General features: G+C 44.3%; 1 protein-coding gene across 5 annotated transcripts in view; it reads right to left on the bottom strand.

The window, feature by feature from the left end:
• The window catches only part of Deup1 (deuterosome assembly protein 1), a 72,963-nt gene that overhangs the window by 30,775 nt on the left and 21,859 nt on the right, over positions 1-20,329 (bottom strand). For 4 of the 5 annotated variants that reach the window (XM_029558680.1, XM_029558679.1, XM_029558681.1 and 1 more), the window contains 5 exons: positions 18,919-19,014; positions 13,499-13,630; positions 9,689-9,802; positions 8,501-8,743; positions 124-269 (listed from right to left, as the gene is read on the bottom strand). In XM_029558680.1, coding sequence (XP_029414540.1) covers positions 124-269; positions 8,501-8,743; positions 9,689-9,802; positions 13,499-13,630; positions 18,919-19,014 — 731 coding nt within the window. The remainder of the gene's footprint in view (positions 1-123; positions 270-8,500; positions 8,744-9,688; positions 9,803-13,498; positions 13,631-18,918; positions 19,015-20,329) is intronic. The other variant, XM_029558682.1, reaches the window with a different exon arrangement.

Genomic DNA, 20,329 nt, shown 5'->3' with positions numbered 1-20,329 from the left:
ATCATTAACTGTCATGTTTCATACCGATTATTTAAGAGGATGTGAATTAAGATATTTTTATTCTAGTTGCAAACATAAAACCCTTAAACACACACATCATGTTTTTCTATGTAAAGACTTTACCTTTTCTTACTGTCTGGACTATTTTGGATTTCTCCTAACTTCAACAGCTCTCTGTGTAGATGAAATCTTTCCATTTCTATAATCCTCAATAGATCGTCACGTGACTGTAGCTCATTCTTTGCCTCCGAGAGTCCTACCTCCATGGCCTGCATTAAAATGTTATTTTGACGCTCACTTTAGAATTATGATATACAATACATTAAAATTTAACAACGAACTCTCAGAATACTACAGACTATTACCAGTGGTCTTCATTGCTCACAAGCCATGCAGGAAGACCACACTGCTGAAACATCACCCACTTGGGTTGTACTCAAGGAGAAATCAAGCTGGCAGCTTCCTCCCTGAGGTCCAGCTTTCACAGTGCTAGAAGGTGCTCTGCAGGCCACTGGGAGTGGTAAGTCATCAATAGTCTTACCCAGCAGTGGACCTTGCATGCTCTCATACCAGCCTGTCAAACAAGAAGAGGCCCTCCTGGTGTGACATTGGCAAGGATGTTGTGGGGTATCCAGTCAGTCCTGCTCCACAGGAGGGAATCCATTCCTGGTACTGTAAACTTGATCAAAAGCTCATGGCTGTGGAGGTCATAGGCCCTCGGGGGAAACTACCACTGTTGCTTTGCTAAATGGACATGCTGTCAAAATGCCTTCTAAATGCCCATAGATTAGTGTTCTCAACTTGGATCAGAGAAGTCTTTTTGGTTTTGGGCAGCGGTTAATGCAGAGCCTCAACTGGCCAAAGTACTGAGACTACGTGACTGTCAGCCCTAAATGGGCCACCTGTACTGCCTCCCCCCAAGGCTCAGGAAATACTGTAGAAGAGGGGGTGGAAAGAATGTAAGAGCCACGGGATAGGGAGGAGCATGTGAAATGCTGTCTTCTGGACAACATGGCTGTTGCACTCACAGCAGCTGTGGCAATCTGCAAAAGACCGGCACAGGATTGGGGCCTGTTAACATTCCATCATGGTGAAGGGAGGGGCTCAGGCAGCCTCAGCCCTCCCTAAAGAGCTACCGGTAGTTAATGGTTGCTGGGGGAGGGGAAGTCCTTTTCGTTAATGGTGTAGCCACTGATAAGTTGCCTGTACTTGAATAAATAACCCCACACCTGTGCGCATGCAAACAACCCTAATTAAACACACTGAGTCATAAAAACAAAACAAAACTAAACAAAAGACATACTGGGGGACTCGTTGGGAAGAAGGTACCTCAGTGGGAGAGGGTGGGAGAGGGCAATGATGTGTGGAAATGACCAAAATAAATTACACATGTATGAAACTGTCAAACAATAAAAACTGAACATCTATGAACCAATGTCCTTAATTTTAAGTAGATTGCTGTCTACTCCTTTGTTTCCTTTGGTTTTTGTTTGTTTTATATTTTTTTATATATTTATTATTTTTTTATTTTATGTGTATGAGTGTATTGCCTGCATGTATGTGAGTGCACCTGTGTCATGCAATGCCACAGAGGTCAGAAGGGGGTGTCCAGAAGAGGGTGTCGGATTCTTCTGGAACTGGAGTTAAGGATGGTTCATAGCCGCCATGTAGGTGCTAGGAATTGAACCTGGGTCCTTTGCAAGAGCAGTCAGTGCTCTTAATCTCCAGCCCCGCACCCTCTGTTTTATAAACTTCTACTTCACCATTTATTCATTCAACAAACATTTACTGAACTGGTATTATGTGCTCTGAGGCACAGACACAGAATCTGTCTCCAGGACACTTAACCATCCCATGATATAGACAGAATGATCAAGTCACACCATGAGGTTGTGTTGTATGTGAACCTGAATGAGTAAACCAGTTAAGTTTGAATAAAGTGCATAAACTCAGAATCGATGCTGGAACTTTCCAAGAAAGAAAGACCATGAGCAATCAGCAGGAGTCCAATGACAGCACTAGTCTGATCTGACAGAGCTGCCGTTCCCCTCCTGCCGAATGACAGCCAAGCTGTCACTCAGAAATCAGGAATTCCAGCAACCCTGTGGGTCCCAGACAGGCTTGGGCAGTTCAGAAGCTAAGAGGGGAAGGGGTCATGGGGGGCAGCGCTCCTGAGAGGTGGGTGGGAGGGGCCCAAAGAGCTGGTAAGGAGAGTCCTCTTCTCTTGTCACAGGAGGGAAGGCGGCCAGTGGAGATGAGTTTCCACACTGGATAAGGAGGCTTCTGAGCCTGGGTATCTGTTGACTTCTGATATCATGTGCTAACTGTGGAGGGAAGGGGCGATCAGGAGGGAGACTGATCCCACAGAAGCACGGCGGAGTCCTCCACAGTGCTGTGTGCTCATTTGAGGCTTGAGACCTCGGCTTGCTGAGTGCCTCTCTGCTGCAGTGTTGACCACCCTCCGGGAATACACATGTTTCACAGAGTAAATGGCTTTTGTAACTGGCTTCTTTCCCTCAGTATTTCCCAAGTTTCTCCCATGGTGCCCTGCACATTGATTCATCCCTGTTTATGGCTGAATCACAGCCCATTACGTGGATATACCAGATTCCATTTTTCATCAGCTGATGGACAGTTTGGGTTGGTTCTACTTTGGGGCTATCATGAACAATGCTGCTATGTAAATGAGACATAGGCTTTTGTGTAGAAGTATGTTTTCTTATTCACTAACTCTTACCCACATACTTGAAAACCTTTAAGAGTAATTACACAGATGGGGGTTCTCTCAGATACTTTTTTCTTTTTTTATTTATTATTTTTATTTTATGTGTATGTGTGTATTGCCTGCATGTAGGTAAGTGCACCCGTGTCGTGCAATGCCCGTGAAGGACAGAAGAGGCTGTCAGATCCCCTGGGACTGGAGTCATGGACAGTTGTTAGCTGCCATGTGGGTGCTGGGATTTGAACCCAGTCTTCTACAAGAACAGTCAGTGTTCTTAACCGCTGAGCCATCTCTCCAGACCCAGATACCTTTCCTTAAAACCAAAGCCTTAAATATATACTGTTTCCCAAGGACCTTGTGGCCTGGGTTCAGGGAAGGGCCTTGTTACAATACTTTAACAATATAAGTTACTGGCTGACTTTGAAATCTGTATAAATGCAGATTGAAAATAATAATGTAAAATATTTGATTAGATGGTCTCTGTTTTGAACAGTGGGGATTTTTCAGACAGGGTTAAAATTTCAAAAGTAAAAGAGATACGACACAGTAGATTATATAGTAGAAAAGAATTTAGGTCTGCGCTGGCGCACACGTTCCATTATGCAAGTGAAGGAGGCAGAACTTGACTTTCTGCTCCGCAAAATTCCCACCACAGAACGTGAATATCAAACAGGAAGCTGCAGGTAGGAAAGTGGGCGTGTCTTTCCTGGAGGAGAGGCGGGGAAGCCTGACCCCAGGCCAGTGTCCGGGATGTTGCAGTCAGTCGGCTACCACAGTGCAGTGTAACAGCAACAGTCAACTGTTGCTAAAAAAAAGAATCAGGAGGAAAAAGCTCTCTAATGATGGAGTTCTACAGGTATGCGGACATGGATTAAAATGGAAACTTTTCATTATAGAATTAATAGCAATGATTTAATAGATGAATGTCAGATTACAGCTGACAGCATTATATAGATTGGTTGCAAAACTGTAAGAAAAACTTGAAGGACTTGTTGATACTGATAAATCTAGAATTATCTTTTTGACTTTGGATTTAATAAGCCTGAGTTCACATAAGAATTAATGCAGTTTTGAAATTGGTATGATTTTGCATGAAAGTCACATCAAATATTTGCCAATGTGTTAAAAATCTGGGAAAATCAGTATTTGTTTTTGTTTTGAAACAGGGTCTCACAATGTAGCCCTGGCTGGCCTGCAACTCACAATGTAGAACAGTCTCCCAGAGCTCTGCCTGCCTCTATCTCCTGAGTGCTGGGATTAAAGGTCACCACCACGCCTGATGGTTCTTGGGCTGGTTATGGGACACTTTCAAGTTTGTCTGGAATAATTTAAGCAAGGGAACTTCCAACTCTGATGTTTTATGGAATCTAAGCATAGATCAGGCATTGCAAAAAAAAAAAAATAGCACTGAAATTTAGCTCAGTTTTAAGTACAATGATACACTAGATTTTGATGGCCTAGTATGAAACTATGTAAGACATCTCATTAGTAATTTTTACACATTTGTTACATTTGAAATGACAATGTTATATATTATATATTATATTATATATTATATATAATATATTATATATTGGGTTGAATAAAATCGCCACTAATTTCATTCATTTCTCTTCACTTCTTTTAATGTGGTTTCTAGAAGTTTTAAAATTAGGGTTAGCTCAGTCAGTAGAGTGCTTACCTAGCATGGTCGAAGCCCTGGGCTCTACCCTCAGCTCTACATTAACTGAACGTGGTGGTGTGTACACTAAAATCCCAGCATGGGAAGTGGAGGAAGGAGGACGAAGTTTAATGTCACTCTAGACTACAGAGGGAGTTTGAGGCCAGCCTGGGCAACATAAGACCCTGTCTCAAAAACTAAAACAAAAACTTAATGAAACAAAAGGTAAGAATCTCCACCCCAAATTTAAATTAGATCTGCACTTGGATTACACTGTTTTTGGACAGTGCTGCTCTAGCGTCTTCTTAATACACCAAGGAACCATTGAAAAGCCAACTTTTCCAGCACAGACGTTTGAAAAATGCAGAACAATTAATTTTTGTCATCACCCTCCAGAGGGAACTACCAGATTAGAAAGCAGCAGTGTGGCATAGTGAATAAACTCGTGCGGTGGGTGTGTGTGCTGACACATTTCAAGGCTGGAGAAAGAGGAGAGAGAGAAGTGTCTCAGGAAGATGGAGATGCAGCAAAATGCGCTGCAGAGGAAGGAGGGTCCATACACAACAAACGACAGGGATTTAAAGAGTCATCTTTTTCTGCATTTATGTGCAAGATGTGGATTATTCTGTCAGATGAAAGCTTTGTAAAAAGAGAAAACAAACTTCCTTGCAAACGCACATTCTGTTTACAGAATTATTTACCTCTGCTTGTCCTTATTTGGTAAAATACAAACTTTGTAAAACAAATCTAAGACCCATCCGTCGAGTTAGGAACTTGTCTAATGCGCCGAGAGGAGCGGATTTCAAATCTTAACAAATACAAACAACTGATGCTGCTTCAGTATTTACCCGGAAACTTGGGAGGGGACGTGAGTGATACCCAGAAATAAAACGGGAGAGGAGAAAGAAAGGAACGTTTCTTGGTGCTTTTCCCAAATAAAAATCTTGAATTTGAGCCAAATTTCTTTAAAAATATTTTCATTAGGATGAAAGATAATTTCCTCTCAAACATGCTCCAGAATTATTTGGTTCACTCTTTAATACATGCAATCTCGTGTGCACGTGTCTGTGCACCTGTGCACGCGTGTGTGCCTGTGGAGGCCAGAGGTGAACCTTCAATAGCTTCCTCTATTGCTCTCCACCTGATTGATTGATTGATGATTGATTGATGGATTGAAGACAGGGCCTCTCTGTGAACCTGGAGCTCACCAATTAGTTTAGCCAGGTGGGCTGACCAGCCAGCTCCAGGAAGCCTCATATCTCCATGTCCCTAGTTCTGGGACTACAACGGTGCCTGGCTGTATATCTGGGTGCTGGGTATCAGAATGCAGGTGCTCCCTCATGCTTGCTCAGCACTTTTCTGACTGAGCCAGCTCTCCAGTCCTCCCCTTTCTCCTCCTTACTGGGAGGCTCAGTGGGAGGAGGGTGAGAGCCCTGTCTCAGGGCCTTTGTGTGTAGGGAAGAGAGAAACAGCTACCCAAGCCAGGACTGCTGTACTGAGGCTCTTCCACGCAGACTGCCTCTGTTCACAAATGTCTGTCTTCTCTGAAGAAAATTATTCTACTCTTTGGGAAGTGTAAACAATAAAGTTCTGCGGAGGTGGAAAGCGTTTTAAGGAAATCATTTCAGAGTCTGCTCTGTTGCCAAGAAAGAGGCAGTGCGGGTTCAAGAATAGCCGTTTCTCCTCTACACAGGATCCCCAACAGAAGCTGAGCCTCTGTCCACAGAAAAGGATGCTCTTGGGTGTAAGAGGTCCAGACAGAGTTCTCTAGGGGAGATTAAAAAGAAATGATCCTGGGCTCCGTGCGGTGGTCCACATCTGTAGTCCCAGCACTCTGGAGATAAAGGCAGAAGGATCCAGAGTCTGAGGCCAGCTTAAGTGCATAGCAAGATCTTGTAACTAAAGCAAAACAAAACAACAGAAGTGATATTGGTCAAGAGGCTGACCCTCACAGAAAGGTGGAACTGCACTTGCTAACGAGGCGTGTTTCAGCAAATTGAAAAGAGCAGAGAGGCCTCTGCAGGGACCAGACATGCAGGGACCAGAGCCCCCCCAAAACCACAACCAAACAAGAAGACACAAAGCAGAAGGCCTTCAGCTCGAGCAATACGAACTAAAGCCTGGGCAGAGTATTTTGGAAGGACCTAGAGAAGTAATTTACCTGTTTAACGCGGCCCAGTGTGTTCTCCAGCAGTAGAGACAGGTGTGCGAGGTAAGCTTAAGCTGTCATCCAACAGAAGATGGACCATGTCCCATGCCAGGAGCGGCACACAGAGGGGGAGAACCAGCACCCTGGATCCTGCAGGCAACTCCCACAGGCAGGTGGGCAATGGGCATGTTGAGAACTAGGAGCCTGGCTGACCTCCAGCAGAGAAGGGCTGATCCCTCCAGACTGTGGCGATGGAACCAGAGCAGATGCCATCACACCCATCCGGTGTGGAGATGTCTGGCTCCTTGAGTGCTTAGTATTTGCAGTTTACCTTGGTTTGTCTGTTTACCTCTGTATTCTAACATGTATTGGAATAACGTCTCTGTTCAAGCAAAGCTGGAGTTTGAGATGGCGGACATACAGGTCTCTGAGAAATGTCACTACCACAGGAGCTATGTCCTTTGTCCTCTCCCAAACACAGGGAAAGAGGAGCTCAAGCGAAGTTAAAGGCTAGCCCCATATAGAATCCCACAGTGTGGGGAAGGAAGTGCTGGCCCAGGACTAAGAAACAATTCCAAGAGTTCCAGGGATAGAAGATACCACGGTAGAGAATCTTACAGAAACAAGTCTGCTCGGATGATGACTTCAAAAAGTGTGTTTTATGATGGGGCCAAGGGGTGGGCTAACTGCATGAGGGAAGTGGGAGAAAGCAACCGAGGGTTTGGAGGTGGGAGAGAAGACCCAGAATGGGAGATAAACACTATCTCAAGTAGGTGCATACTCATGAGTGAGAAATACATCCTTAGGAAAGAAATCAGCCACCATGACGTTGACGGTGCCATTGTGGGACCTTCCCGATGACTGAAAAAGGAAAGGTAAAAACAAGAAAATGGCGGGTTAGGGAAGGGCCGGATAAAAGCCGTCAGTCCAGCACACGCTTCCCCTAATAGCTGTGAGAGCTGCCATTTTCTTCAGATCTGACCATTTGCCAAACATAGGCTTGTAAAATGATGGGAGTCAAGAAAAATACAATTTATATAATGAAAATCAAACAATTCCTAAAACACCCACCAATCTAATGTTAAATTTACTTTCAATTCTAGGTGATTATAAGCAGGTTGCCCAAAGACCCATGTGCTAAAGGGCTGGGCTACAGAGAGGTACTATGGGTGATGTGGCCAGGCCTTCAGGAGGTAGGGTCTGGTGGGAGGCCCTCCGGGCACAGAATGGGATTATGGAACCCCAGCCCCATCTTCCTCCCTTCTCCGCTTCCTGGCCATGAGACCAGTGCTCTAATCTACCATGCACCCTGTGTGGTTGTTCCTCACCACAGGCCCAAAGTAACCAGGCCAACCAATCCTGGACTGGAACTCCAATTTAATCTTTATAGATTGATTATCTCAGGCTTTTGTTACAGTGAAGGAAAACTGACTTACAGGCTGAGTTACCAGTGATAAATCACAAAGCGGTGCCCCATGTCTCTCACCAGTCTAAACCTCCAAAGAAAATGGGAGGACAAAGGGTGGTATGTGGTTACTAGGGCATGGTTTGTGGTGTAGAGGTCTATGAGTGTCCACCCACAATGCACTTGTAACACTGTACATTATGGGTGTCTGCTGTTACAATGCACTGGTAACACTGTACATTACAATGTCCATAAGCACAATGCACTGGTAACACTGTACATTATGGGTGTCTGCTGTTACAATGCACTGGTAACACTGTACATTACAATGTCCATAAGCACAATGCACTGGTAACATTGTACATTATTGTATTGTACAGAACTCCAGGGGTTAAAACACCCACCAGATCACTGAATTTATTCAGGTAAGAATCACTTACTAAGGGGAAGTCTGACCTGAATTTACCCATGCACTGGAAAGCCATCACAAGTGTCCATCACCCTAACACCACGCCCTGAACTCACTGACAGCAGCAGTGGGCACCTGCGTGCACAGCGCCTCACCTGGCACTGCCTCTGGTACATTTTCAGCTCTTGTAAGAGCCTCTGGTTTTCATCTTGTAACTTGTTCCTGCTTAATGCAATTTCACTCACAGCTGATTTTAATTTTTCAATAATGAATTCGTCTCTTTCACTGGCTTCACAGCTGGAATCTGCTTCACACACTAAGCAAGGGATTTCAGGGCTGCTGTCTTCGGTGCATTGTCTTTTCCCGTTTAGTTGAGTTTGGTAATTTTGTGCCTGTCTCTGAAAAAAATGGAAACTGAGTAAATGAAGTAGTGTTATATTTAATCTCACATAAGGGAAAGAAATAAAAGAACTAATAAAAAGTATCTTTAAGTAGGAAACTTGGTTTTTATAATGCAGTAATGCTTGTTTAAAATCTCAGTTTCAGGTGATACAAAGAGAAATTATGTTTGTATCACCTTGGAGCAAATCTACAGAGTAAGGTTAGCGGCGGCGAAGTCTCACTGAGCAAGGAAGAAAATTTAGAAGCTTAAAAGGAAAAAGATTATGAATCTAATTATGTAACAGTAGAAAAATATCTCAATGATCAAAAATAAAACTAAAACAGAAGCAGTCGGATTGTAGGAAACGAGAGCTGCCACCACAGTAAGTTTTAATAATTCCTAATGCATAAAACTTCTACACATCAATAAGAAAAAGAGCACCATGGAGAATTCGCAGTGGTGAGGAACTGATTCCCAGAAGAGGCGGAAACAAAATGCTGACAAGTTGGTGAAGAGGTAGGTGCTCAGCCGTGCAGGCATGCAGTGGAAGTTGCACGGCCAGGCAGTTGAGAATTTCTCAGTGCCTGTCTGCTAGCATGCAAAAAAATACTTTTACTTTGTTTTGTCCTGTGTTTGGAGTCAGGGTCCTGTTATGTGGTGCAGGCTGGGGTCAAACTCAAATGCTCCTGCCGCAGCCTCCCATGGGCAGGAATTACAGGTGTGTGGTCAATCTGACTGAAAATGTACATTAGCTAAAGCCACAGCAGCTGGGGTCTCTGAAATAGCACCCACCCTGCTTTCAGGGTGTGCACCATCGCAGAGGGCTCATGCACAGGGCTGTGCTGCCACTGGGTCCACTCGGGTTACTGTCCTGAAGCCATTTCCATCTGTAAGTAGATTGTGTGCTAATGGCAAGGACAATGGCAATTAGCAAGTTATTCTTCCTAATTTAGATAATTACCTGAAATTGACTACATTTTTCAGACAGTAGTTTCTGTTGTGCATCTAAAGACACCAGGTGAGTCTGGTATAGTAGCTCCTGCTTGTCCCACTCCCTTGACTTTGCTCTAAATTCCTGTTAAAAGAGGGGAGGGGAGAGAGAAACTGAAATTGAAAAATCTCATTCACTTAAAGTGCAGTCTACAGGGCTTCTCCCATATGTGTCTCCATCCTGAGAAAAAATAAGTCTCACTGAGAAAGGAAGGATTAGGACAAGAAGCAAACGATGACGTCCCCATCCTGGCATCTCACCACAGCACTCCTCAAACACTGGAGACCAGAGATTCAGTTCAAATTCTCGAGTATTTGCATATTCATAATGAGACGCTTTGTGGATGTGATGCAAGTCTAAACACACACTCATCTGTTTCACACATACTGCACACTGAGCCTGAAGGTGGCGTTGCGCTCTGTTTAGTGTCTGGTGCTTCGGCTGGCTCAGTTTACAAGCTCGGGTGGGATTTCTTCTTGTGGCATTGCATCGATGCTCAAAAAATAGGTGTGCTTAATCTTCACTTTCTAAATTTTGCTTGTGATAGGCTTTCTGACATACATTACTGGAGCACAGAGCTCTCTGGTACCAAAGGGTGACTGCTAACAAGGGGAGTTTCAAGCATCCTTTGGCATCAGCTGGCACTTCCTGTCTCCTCTTTTGGTCACTCTCTACTCTCCATTATTTAAGAGGTGGGACTTGGACTTAGCCAGCTCTATGGACTCTGTTGATGCCCTCTATCAGGTGCACAGGATGAAGCCTCAAACTCAGTGTGGTAACATTTGGAAGCTGGGTCTTTGGGAAGTGATTGAGTTATGATGCCAGAGCCAATCAGGGTTAGTGTCCCTGTAGTAAAAAATTAAGAAAGACAGGGGCCTGGACAGTTAAGTGCTGACTGCTAAAGTGTGAGGACCTGAGTTCCACCTCGACTTAGCACCCACATAAAAACAAAACTGGTGATGTAGCAGTGCCCACCTGTAATTCCAGTGTGGGGAAAGCCGAGCCAGAAAGATCCCTGAGCAGTCATGCTAGCCAGCTAGGGTCAGTAAGAGACCCTACCCCCCAAAATAAGGCAGAGAGAGATGGAGGAAGACACCTGACGTCAGCCTCTGGCTTCCACACACATGCATGTATTTGTAGGAACACGCACCTTCCTTCCTCCACATACAAGAAACGGCACCTTCCTCTGTTCCCTTTCTCTGGCTCCAGCAGACAGCCGTCTGTGAAACCAAAGGACGCCCTCCTCAGACCCCACCAGGCTGGTGCTTTGCTCCCAGGGGTCCAGATTTTAGAGCTGTGAGAATAGATGTCTGCTGTCTAAGCCACCCAGCCTCTGCATTCTGTTACCGCAGCCTGAGCTAAGATGGCGGTTTCATCCTCCCATGGATTTCAAAGCTACTGTATAGTGTGAAGCAGGAGTCAGCTCTCTGAGGAACAGAAAAGCCATCTCCACATTGTTTTCATGCTAGTTGGGGAAGAAACTGTGGATCAGGCTGCATAGAGCACCCTCAGCTGCTCAAGTGCCCATTCAAGTAACAGCCCAGAACGTGAAGCTCTGTTGACATGAAACGACCTGGGGGCTGGAGAGATGCTCAGCTGTGAAGAACAATGGCTGTTCTTGCAGAAGACCCGGGTTTGAATCCCAGCACCCACATGGCAGCTAACAACTGTCTGTAACTCTAGTCCCAGGGGATCCGACCAAAGAGCATTAAATCCCCTGGAACAAGAGGTACAGATGATTGTTAGCTGCCATGTGGTGCTGGGAACTGAACCCAAGTCCTCTGAAAGAGCAGCCAGTGCTCTTAAGTGCTGAACCATCTCTGCAGCCCAAACCCTGGTCATATTTGTCAGGGTATTTTTTCACAGCAATAGGAAAAGAAACCAAGACAACTACTTTATGTCTTTTTTTAAAATTGAGTAGTATTCCATGATAAAAACTATCTCATATCAGGGGCTGGAAAGATGGCTCAGCCTTTAAGAGCACTGGCTGCTCTTTCAGAGGACTTGGATTCTGTTCCCAGCACCACATGGTGACCAACAGCTCCAGTTCCAGGGCATCCAATGTCCTCTTCTGACTTCCAAAGGTATTGCACAACATGGGTGCACTTACATATATGCAGGCAATACACTCATACACATAAAATAACAAAAATAATAAATAAAATATTTTTTTTAAAAAAGAAGCAACCCAGGCAGAGGCCACAGCTCCAGAGGTGCTGCGAAGACAGCCCCGCACCTCACTTCTCCCCAGGGCTGCAGCCTTTCTGTCCAGGCTTTAGAAAACAGGTGGCTTCAAGCATTGCTTAGGGAGCTTGATAAATACCAGGCACAGCTTGAATCCACATATGTACAAAGAAAAGCAACAACCTTCCCCGGAATTTAAGGGTCCCATCCTCAAGTTCACAAAGCAATATGGATGGAACAAATTCCATGTCTGCTAAGCCCTGGCCGTGTGGGTCTTTCCAGTCATCAGTCCAGGACTTCCTGTTAGCTCCTAATGACTGCCAGGTGCTGTGGGGAAAGGACACTTTAGAACTATTTCATGATTTCAAAATGTTAAGGAATATCTAGTAAAATAGGGCCGTGAGCACACAAACAAGTGACTTTACAGTATTAACAAGTACAACCCTCACATAAAGTCATGCGGATAGTTTTCGTAATATGTCAAGTTGGTACACGGCTCATTAGACTAGACAGTGTCGTCTCGCTTTGAACATGGCTGCAGCAACGGGCTTGGCTGTGGAGGAAAAGCAGCATGCTGACCTTGAGACCACAAACCACATTTTGCTTAAAATAAGAACATTTTCATGTTTCCTATATAGAAATGCTTTTTAAGGACATTGGGGGAAAATTTTAGTTTTTAAAATATTTAATATTCAATGAAGGAAGTCTGTAAATTAGGAAGATTTTATAGCAATTAAAGGCAATCCTGAATTAAGTTATGGTAATATGGCTAGAGAAATGTGGGTAGGTACTGCCCCTTCTAAATACATAAAATAACGTGATAATGTGACTATTTACTAAGGCAAATGAAACAGTTCATTAGTGTTACTGACTTTAATTCTGCTCCTCAGTATGTAAAAATTAAGTAAAGGATGAGTCTTCAGTAACACTGACAAATTTAAAAATTAGGTTCCAGTTGAAAATAGGTAACATTTGAAAATCAACACAATTGCTGGGTGTGGTGGCACAGACTTTTAATTCCAGCCCTTAGAAGGCAGAGGCAGATGGATCACCATGAGTTCAAGGCCAGCCTTGTTTATAGGGAAGAAAGATAGCTGCTCTGTGTTTTCTAAATCAAGAATAAGTGTGAACCTTTTCAGGGAGAGTTGAGAAGTTCTCGGTGAGACGGGAAACCCTCACCAGAGTGGCACTATGCCTTTAAAGAAAACCCTGGCACTTTAAGCTGTGCTCTGCAAATGGTCTTGAGGCTCATTGGGATTTAGTACGTACTAGTTAAATGGTCATTAAAGATTTATTAGACCTTCGCTCTAACGGACCCCAAGGGTGCCCTTCAGTTTCACTGAAGAGCTTCAGATTCTTTGAACTTTTCTTATTCTCTTCAAATGCTGATATATATATATATATATATATGTATAAATTATGTATGTATGTATATATATAATGTATAAATCAGGGCAATGCTTTAACTCACTAAATGCTTAAAGGGGAAGTGTTCTGAGAAGGCGCAGAGGAGTGAGTGGTGAGTTCCTGGAAGCCAGACCACATAGGCAGGGAACCCAGGCTTCAGCTTAGAAGGAGAAAGGGAAGGAGACTCACCTCCAGTTTCTGGTTCAGATTGCTTAGTTCAAAGGGCATTTCTTCTTTATCAGGGAATTCCTTTCGGTGAACTTTGTTTTGCTTCATCTGATGCAGTCTCAGGTTTTCAAAGTTTCTAGTTAGCTTAGAAAACTACAAATAACAGGAAACACCAAGTTTACTTCCAACAATTATTGATAGCTTGCTTTCACGGTGTTTTTTGTGTGTAGCTCTTTAAAACGGAAAGTTATGATTAGAAAGTGCAGTAGGCTTAAACGTTCCAATTAGTGAAGATAAAACCCGTTATTAAAACTCAATTATTGAGGCTGAGCACGACTCCACTGTTGTGTAAACCTGAGCCTTCATTAGCTGCTCAGTGAACCACAGACTCACTTGATAAATGTTGTGTTCAGTTTTGTTTTAAATGTATGTCAGTAACAAAGCTCACAATTAAAAACAAAAATGATTTTTTTCTTACTTTTACTTAGTACCATCTTGTGCTGACAAGTTTAATTTCAAAAACTCAATCTTTAAAAAGCCAGACTATATTATTTTTAAGATTTATTTTTATTTATTAGTGTTTGCCTGCATGTATGTAAGTGCATCATGTGCATGCAGTGCCTGTGGAGCCAGAAGAGGGTGCTAGACTCCCTGGAATTGGAGTTATAGATGATTCATAACCGCCATGTGGGTGCTGGGAATCAAACCCCAGTCTTCTATAAGACCTGTCAGTGCTCTTAACCACTGAACCATCTCTCCAGCCTCAGCTGAAAGTTCAATTGAGAAAACAGAATCTTTAAAAAAATTTATTATTTTATATATACGTGCATTGCCTGCATGCATGTGAGTGCACCCCATGTCATGCCATGCTGAGGAGATAAGAAGACGGTGTTGGATTCCCCTGGATCTGGAGTTAAGGATGGTTGTTAGTCACATGGGGGTCCTGGGAATCGAACCCAGGTTCTCTGCAAGAGCAGTCGGTGCTGTGAACTACTGCGTCATCTCGCCAGCCCTGAGAAAATGGAATGTTTAATTAAGAGATTCCACCTCTATCAGCAATATAGTACAGTAACATCACTAAGGGAATATCTGTGTATCTGCTCTCAGTTTTTCATCTATACTTTTATTATGTTGACCTTTTAGGATCCACTGGCCAGATCTGTTGAAACAGCCTGAGGTCACAGGAATTGCTAAGTATTATTGACGGGCTCTCAGTCCATGTCAACAGTGTCTCCACATGTGTTCCTCAGCGGCCCCAGCATCTGCTGAAGGGTGGACTTTCTCTATTGAACCATCTTGGAAGCACGTGTGTGGCTTTTCATTTACATACACACACACACACACACACACACACACACACACCATAGTTTTCTTCTGTCCTTCGCTTTCAACCTTCCTCCATAATCATATTTAAAGGGAATGTCATTGAGCTGGGCTGCACTTTTATCACTCTTTAGTTTGTATTTACACCATTTTTGTTTGATATGTAATTGCTGACATGCTCGATTTAAGCCTGGCTTTCTGTGTTCTGTTTTTCGTTTTCCTCTAGTTTCTGGTTTGTTTTGATGTGCTTGTTGCCCCACACTTTAAGATGCTACTGGGATTTGTAGGTAAGCGTTTCTGAGTCCATCTCTTTCAGCAGGCGCTCTAAGCATTAAACACACCTTCCATAGTCTTCTGGAATTGATTCCATGCCAATTCAAGTGTGGGACCCTTGCTTTTTTCTTTCTTTCTTTTTTTTAATCCTGACTCATTTATAAATAATTGTCTTATGCATTTTCTCTAAATACACTGAAAAAACATTAGAGACTTTATTTTTTAAATTTGTTTATTTTATATGTATGAGTATATTGCCTGCATGTATGTAAGTGCACCTGTGTTATGCAATGCCCATGGAAGACAGAAGGAACTGGAGTTATGAACAGTTATTAGCCACCATGTGAGTGATGGGATTTGAACCTGGGTCTTCTGCAAGAGCAGTGCTCTTAAGCACTGAGCCATCTCTCCAACCCAGCATTAGACATTTTATTTTATTTATTTTATTTTATTTGTTGGTCTTTAACCAAACAAGAGAACTCAAGAACAGGAGAGAGGTCTGTTTTTACACATTCTGGAGTTTTCCCTTTTTGGGGTCATGAAGAGCTTCCTGGAGCTGTTCCCTTAGGGTTGGTTTGCTGACAACACATGTCGAGCTCTCCTTCCTCTGATGGTACCTTATCTCCCTCTCATTCCTGAAGGCTAACTTTTCGGAAGAAAGTTCCGGAGTTGAGAGATCTGTTCTCTAGGCACTTGAGAGTGTTTCTTCTCCCTCACTGCCTCTGTAAGGACGCCCATCGGCTTACGACACCGTCTCTGTCTGGGAGCTTCTGAGATTGCTTCTTTTCTTGTGGGTGTGGGTGTGGGAGGGGCTTGTCCCATTCGAGGGCCACTCAGTCGGTGAGGTTGTTGTCAAATTTGGGACCTTGTCAACCACCCTCACCCTCTCTCTCCTGTCTGGGATTCTGATATTGGGGAGTTCAAGTCTCCTGTGGCAATGCCCTGTGCCTCGGGTCTGTGTCTTCTAGTCTTTCTCTCTGATTGGGTAATTTCCATTCCCTTCTGTCTTCTCTGATCTGGTTTTGTGGCCCTCCAGTGAATTTTTTCGTTTGACTACTCTATTATTCAGTTACAAATTCATAATCAATTCTTGACATTCTCATCTCTTTGTTACAATTTTCTATTTGTATCCATTTCAAGCACGGCTGTAATTGCTCATTGATGCATTTTAATGACAGTGACTTCAAAACCCCTCAGACTGTTCTAATGTTGGTGCCTCTTGGCATCTGCTGGTCTGACTTCTCGTTCTCCTGGACATCTGAGTCTTCTATCATGAGGGATGTTCTGTTGGAACCTGGCAATGGGGGCATTGTGTCCCAAGCCTCTGTCGTCTGACATACGGTAACAGGGAGGACGCAGGGCCCTGGTTCGTGGATCAGTGTCCAGGGCTTAACTCAGCCTCTGCTGGTGCCTAGGGCCGTGGGAGCCAGGCTCCTCACTGACTGCTGACATCACTGTGACTGGAGGGCCTGGGTGCCTGGCTGCTGCTTTTCACACGACTTTCAGTGATGCCGTAGAGGAGGTGGGTGGAGGCTTCCCTTGATTCCACATCATGAGTGGGGTGTGGGTCATGTCATCACCACAACGCAGGTGTAGAAATCCAGGCTCCCAGTGGTTTCCATGGACACCATCCGCTGTCAGCTGGGGGGCCTTGTCAGTGTCTGATAGTGACAGCACCTGACTCTGCCTTTGGTCTTCCTGACACCACCAGGCAGGAGCCCAGGCTATGGGCTTCTCTCCGGGAAGCTGAAACTTTGGGTTTTCGGCTCACACTGTTGGCGGGGCACTTGACTAGAGTACAGCAGTTATTTCCCTAAGGTATTTCATGTTGCTAGCTTGCTGCTTTTCTGGTCTTTTGACTACAAAAAAAGTGTTTCTTTAGCCCTCTCTAATGCCAAATTCTCTCCCGGGAGGCCCCGTCGGCACAGTTCTCAGGCCCTCTGTGAAGTGCACTGTGCCGTCTCAGCTCCCAGGCCCCACGCTGTCCCCCCAGCCAACCTTCAAAACTAACACAACGCATTCTACTAGGGTTTTTCTATAGTCCATGATGTCCGGAGGAGTTACAAAGGCATGCACGGGGTGGGGTGGGGGTGGGGCCAAGCACCGCCAAGATGGTGGCTTCCCACTGCCCCTGCTTCCTGTGCCTGTTCTTAGACCCGCCCTCTCATGCAACTGAAGCTGACGGATTCGGTGGGAGGGGTGACTGTCTCTGGCTCTGTCTACAGAGTCTCTTAGGGTTCCGGTATCCAGTTGCTGGTTCTTTCAGAGGATATGCCTATACAACAGGCTCGCTTTCTCTGCACACATTACTGCGTCTGGGCTCCAGCCTCATCTGAATGATATGATGCAAAACTAAAGCCCCGTGGGCTCACCTGTGCGCAGTACTTTGGATCCCAAGGGCTCTAACAAATCTGTCTTTCTCCCCACTGTCTACTCATTTCACGGACTGTTTTATAAATAGCGTCCTGGCCTTTTTTTTTTTTGTCTTTTTGAGACAGGGTCTCCCTGTAGCCCCAGCTATCCTGGAACTCGCTATGTAGACCAGGCTGGCCTCGAACTCACAGACATCCACCTGCCTCTGACTCCCAAGTTCTGGGATTAAAGGTGTGTGCCACCACCCCAAGCTGTCCTGGACTTTTGGGGGAAATGTACAGCTGGTCCCTCTCCCAGGAAGTCTAAGATACACCCATACGTTGGACAATCAGAATTATTCAATATTTGTGTTGCTATCTTTGTAGAAAAAAACAGGATTGATTGACAAGTTTTAGATCCTTGGTGTCAGCTAGAGCAAACCACATGCAGTTATGAAGCCTAGGCTAGCTCGTACCACTTATGTGGCTTCAAATGTTTCCTATTCCATTCTTAAGGCAGGGACCCCTCCCAGAAAAGGCACTGAAGGAGGTGAGCTACTTCCAGCTCTTCTAATTATATTATTATATATGGAATCTTTGCATTCCAAGAAAAGTTGGTGGTAAAGTAAAATTTCACAGTCCAACCATATTTGCCTCAGACTCATGTCCTGGGTCAGGCAGGAAGACAGCATCTGCCGGTCCTGAGAAGCTGATTCCTGTCCTAGGACATAGCCACGGTGGGGACAAGGCTGTGCCTCGGGCACGGGGTCGGGGAGTACAGGCCCAGGTGAAAGAGAAATCAGTAGCCCTCTGTGATGTGTTCAGAGGTGCAGTCATTTACCAACACCCCTCCAGCAGGAAGGGCCAGTTTGATTCTTTCAGTTACTTGTATTACAGCACCAAACTCTCATATTTTGATCTCCTATGGAGCAAAGGGCATCTCTATTAGGTAATAACCACAAAAGAGGAGTTTTGTTTTTGTTGTTCTCATAACTAATAATTACTGAAAAAAAAGTCTCTGGAAAAACAAACTTTTCTAGTTCTGTCGCAGTTAAAGCCACACAGATGGTACAACAAGCTGACAGGCTAGTGGAAGACACAATCAGGACCCTAAAGTAATAAAAGTCAGGGCCAAACACGTGATGAGAACAGAAGCACATCTGCTTGAGGACTGGGGAGATGCTCAGTGGGTAAGAGAACCAGCTGCTCTTGTAGAGGACCCAGGTTTGGTTCCCAGCACCCACATGGCGGCTAACAGCTGCCCATAAGTAACTCAAGTTCCAGGGGATGTGACACCCTCTTCTGGCCTCCTTGAGCAGTGCAATAACACAGGTGTACTTACATACATGCAGGTAAACACTCATACACATAAAATTTAAAAGAATATTTGCTTGCATGGAAAATGATTAATTTTTTAAAAATCAACATACTATATCAAAAACATATACCAAAATGTACAATGAAATTCCATTAACTTGTAACAGGTTCTCTTACTTGAGCTTTCAGAGTTTGAAGCTGTCCTTCATAATTCCGAGTCATTGCTAAGTTATGTTTTTCTAGACTGTCCAACTTCTGTCGAAGTAACCCCACCTGCATTAAGAACCAAATTTAATTTAGCTTTTTCGAATTTTACCTGAAAAATCAGAAAATGTGCGAAAGAGAAGTTAGTCCAAATAAAACTGCCGAGTGGAGCTGGGAGCCAGTACTTAACACGGCTAGACTACCCCGCTAGATGTGTGTGAGGACAGGATGCAGGGCGTTTAGCAGGAGATCCTCCACACTGCCACATTTTAAATATAAATTTACTCTGCATTGTCCGTTTGGGAAGCTTTACTCAGGTAAAGCCTCCAGTAGCTTCTATTGGTTCCAGTGCGAATAGTAGCTTTGCTGGGCACTATGGGTGACTTGCATTTTATAAGAGCTACATTACAGAGAACAATAAAACACATCTAAGAGCCTTTGTTAAAGATTTGGACTATAAATTTGCTTAAAATGTAGACAAGGTATCTACTTACACATGTGTCATTACATGTGTCATGGAAGCAAAAGAACATTCCCTGTAGATGCCAGGATGACAGCCAGCCAGACACCCTCGGCTCTGCCCAAACCAAGCTCTAGCCAGAGGCCAAAAGAGATGGAAAAATGACTGATGAAAAGGTTCAGGGATGCTGTGTGGACACTAGAGTTCGGGGATGCTGTGTGGACACAACCAGAGTTCAGGGATGCTGTGTGGACACAACCAGAGTTCAGGGATGCTGTGTGGACACAACCAGAGTTCAGGGATGCTGTGTGGACACAGGACTGGTGAGCTTTTCCTCTTCTGCCAGAAGGAAAATCCAGAGACAGGTCTTCTGCTTCTGCTCCTCTCCTGAGCTGTGCACTCACACACTCTCCTGTGAGCACCAGCTCAGCAGTGAGCATTAAGGGAGCGGAGGGGACGCTTCCCACACCCTGGGTACACACTGAGAGGCATACACACAGACACACCGAGATCACACAGACAGATAAACACACACTACACAGACACAGAGTGAGAGACACACACAGACGCACAGAGATTACACAGATAAATACATACACATGCAGAGTGAGAGCCACACATACAGACATACACACACACAGACATAGACACAACACACAGATACACACATATATATATACTAACACACACATACACATAGATACACAGACACACACAGGCGCACATACACAGTTACACACACATACATACACGCAGACATATACACATACATACAGACACGTGCATACATACAGACAGATACACATACACACACACACACACACACAGACACCTACAGATACCTACACCTTCACCAAACACTCTCCTTTGTTCTACAATCGGTTCTTGACCTGCACCTCATGCTTCATGACTATCCCCAGCAGA

Source organism: Nannospalax galili, unplaced genomic scaffold (genome assembly GCF_000622305.1).
Source record: "Nannospalax galili isolate Female #2095 unplaced genomic scaffold, S.galili_v1.0 scaffold469, whole genome shotgun sequence".
Lineage (NCBI taxonomy): Eukaryota > Metazoa > Chordata > Mammalia > Rodentia > Spalacidae > Nannospalax > Nannospalax galili.
This window is presented reverse-complemented; position numbering and strand designations above follow the sequence as displayed.